The 2,852-nt window shown below is 61.2% G+C and overlaps 1 protein-coding gene across 2 annotated transcripts in view; it reads left to right on the top strand.

Moving 5' to 3' along the window:
* The window catches only part of CELF3 (CUGBP Elav-like family member 3), a 10,236-nt gene continuing 7,488 nt past the window's right edge, over positions 105-2,852 (top strand). The window contains exons 1-2 of one of the 2 annotated variants that reach the window (XM_021376816.1): positions 105-980; positions 2,108-2,190. In XM_021376816.1, coding sequence (XP_021232491.1) covers positions 836-980; positions 2,108-2,190 — 228 coding nt within the window. In that variant the 5' untranslated portion in view covers positions 105-835. The remainder of the gene's footprint in view (positions 981-2,107; positions 2,191-2,852) is intronic. The other variant, XM_021376817.1, reaches the window with a different exon arrangement.

Here is a 2,852-nt window from a genome sequence, read left to right as displayed (position 1 = left end):
GGAGCGGCGGCTGCGGGAGAAGCGCCGTCGGGCCCCGGAGCACCGCCCCCGGGCAGAGCGCAGCCCCCGCCCCACCGCGCCCCGTCCCCGGAGGAGCCCTCAGCCCCGGGGCCGCCCCTCCTTTGTGTGCGGCGCCGCCGTCACCGGCACCGGAGCGCCGGGAGCACCGAACCGGGCACCGGGAGCCGAAAATAAGGGCACCGGGAGCGCCGAATTGAATAACAGGAACACCGGGAGCACCAGAACAGACACCGGGAGCGCTGAACCGGCACCGGGAGCATCGGATCCGGGCACCGGGAGCACCAGGAAGACAAAACCGAGAGACACCAGGAGTCAGGAAAGGGAAACCAGGAGTACCGGGGGTGGGCAAAAGGGGAACGGGAGCTGAGAAACGGGCGCTGGGAGCCCCGGATCCGGTTGCTGGGGGCACCCAGGAGCACCAGATCCAATCAGTAGGAGCACCGAACCAGGTACTGTGAGCACTGGGATCACCGAACCGAACATTGACAGCACCAGGACCACAAGATCCGGGCACTGGGAGTCGGGAAAAGGGCATCCGGAGCACCAAGAGCTCCAGATCTGAGCACCAGCAGCACCGGCACCACCGGAACCGGGCACTGAGAGCACTGGGAGCACCAGAACTGGGAGCCAGAAGCCAGGAAAAGGGCATAGGGAACACCAGAACCGAGTACCGACAGCACCGGGAGCACCAGATCCGGGAACCAGGAGCACCAGGATTGGGCACTGGGAACAGCGGATCCGTGCACGGGGAAGAGCGGGAGCACCGGGAGACGGGCACCGGGCGGAGGGCGCGGCCCCGAGCGCCGGCGGCCCCATGAAGGAGCCCGACGCCATCAAACTCTTCGTGGGGCAGATCCCGCGGCACCTGGAGGAGAAGGACCTGAAGCCCATCTTCGAGCAGTTCGGGAAGATCTACGAGCTGACGGTCATCAAGGACAAGTACACCGGGATGCACAAAGGTACGGAGCCGGGAGCAGGAATGGGAAATGGGGATCAGGAAATGGGAACAGGGAACGGACACCAGGAGTTGTGTGTGGCCGTGGGGCCTGAGCATGGCCCCTGGGCACTGGGTACGGCCCTATATACAGCCCTATGTACAGCCCTACAGCACGGGTACAGCCCTGCCGTACAGGTACAGCCCTACATACAGCCCTACGTACAACCCATGGCACAGATACAGCCCTACATACACCCCTACAGTATGGGTACAGCCATACATACAGCCCTATGCCCCAGGTACAGCCCTATGTACAGCCTTACAGCCCAGGTACAGCCCTGGGTATGGCCCCATAGGCCTACAGCCCCACAGGCAGCTCTGGAGCCTGGAAACAGCCCCACAGCCGCAATACAGCGCTTATGGGGCAGGGGCTGTACCCAATGGGGCCAGGGGTGCGGGTGGGCCCTGTGGGGCTGTGGGGCTCTGTAGGGCTGTGCTGGTGGTGTTCTGTGGGGCAGTGCTCTTGTGGATGGTGTAGGGTGGAGGTGGTGAGTGGGACGCAATGGTTGTAAGGGGTGTGATGCTGTGTGGGTTGTGTGATGGTTGTGTGGGGTGTGATGTTGTGTGGGATGTGTGAAGCGGTTGTGTCAGGCGAGCTGGGTGTGTGTAGGGTCTGGTGGTTGTGTTTGGGGTGTACAGTGGTTGTGTGTGGGGCATACAGCAGTTGCTTGGGGGTGTGAGGGTTGTATGTGGAGTGCGGAATGGGTGTACGGGTTCTGATGGTTGTATAGGGGTGTGATGGCTGTTTGGGAGTGTGGTGGTTGTACATGGCGCTCAGGGTGGGTGTATGGGGTATGACGGTTGTGTGGGCCATGCGATGGTTGTGAATGAGGTGTGACGGTTGTGCAGGGTATGACAATTGTATGGGGTGTAATGGTTGTAGGGGGTACTCGGCGGTTGTGCGATGGCTGTACATGGGGTGTTGTTGTGCTGTGGGGTCCATGCAGGCCCTGAGGCCATGCTGATAGGCACGACAATTGGGGGGAGGGGGGGCTGTGAAGGACCACTACCACCTCCAACTGTGGGGTATGAGGTCGGGGGTCTCCGTGCCTGCCCCCCCAGCACTCCCCTTGTCCCCTGTCCCCATAGGATGCGCCTTCCTCACCTACTGCGCCCGCGAGTCGGCCCTGAAGGCGCAGAGTGCCCTCCACGAGCAGAAAACGCTGCCGGGGGTGAGTGCCCCCCCTCCTCAAAATCCATACACCCTCTTTGGCGTGTAGCCCCCCCCATTTGCACACCCCGTGGGGATGTGCAGGGACTCCTATCCCAATGCAATGTGCACACACTTTGAGGGTGCATGACACCCCCCCAGTGCCATGTGCACACTTTGGGGTGACACAGTGACCCCTCCCCCTTATTATGGCCAGGCACCCCCAACTCCCCCCCCACAAAGACCTCTTTCTGGGAGGGTTTAGTGGTTCCCAGGGACAAATGGGGGGGGGGGGCTCCCAATTGTAAATATTAGGGGTGCACAGAGACCCTTTACCGAATTGGGAATCTCAAAACATCCCCCCAGGGCCAAAAATCCCAACAGATGAGACAACAAAAGGGAATGTGGGGAGGAAATGCCATTTATATGGGGGGGAGTTAAGCATTTTGGGTGCCCTCCCATCTTAATTATGGCTAGGAACCCCCCAGACACCCCCCTCCCCACAAAAACTCCTTTCTTGGGGGAATTAGGGGGTCCTCAGACATTAATGGGGGGGGGGAACCCCAGGGGGAGGTCATCGCTCAATCCCACCCCCATCAATGCCCCCCCCACCCCATTACAGTCCCCTGGGATTTACCTTCTTTGGGATAATCCAGGATTTGGAGGGGTTTATAGGGTGGGGGG

Source organism: Numida meleagris, chromosome 24 (assembly GCF_002078875.1).
Source record: "Numida meleagris isolate 19003 breed g44 Domestic line chromosome 24, NumMel1.0, whole genome shotgun sequence".
Taxonomy (NCBI): Eukaryota; Metazoa; Chordata; class Aves; order Galliformes; family Numididae; genus Numida; species Numida meleagris.
The sequence above is the reverse complement of the archived record's forward strand: the minus strand, read 5'-3'. Positions and strand labels throughout refer to the sequence as shown.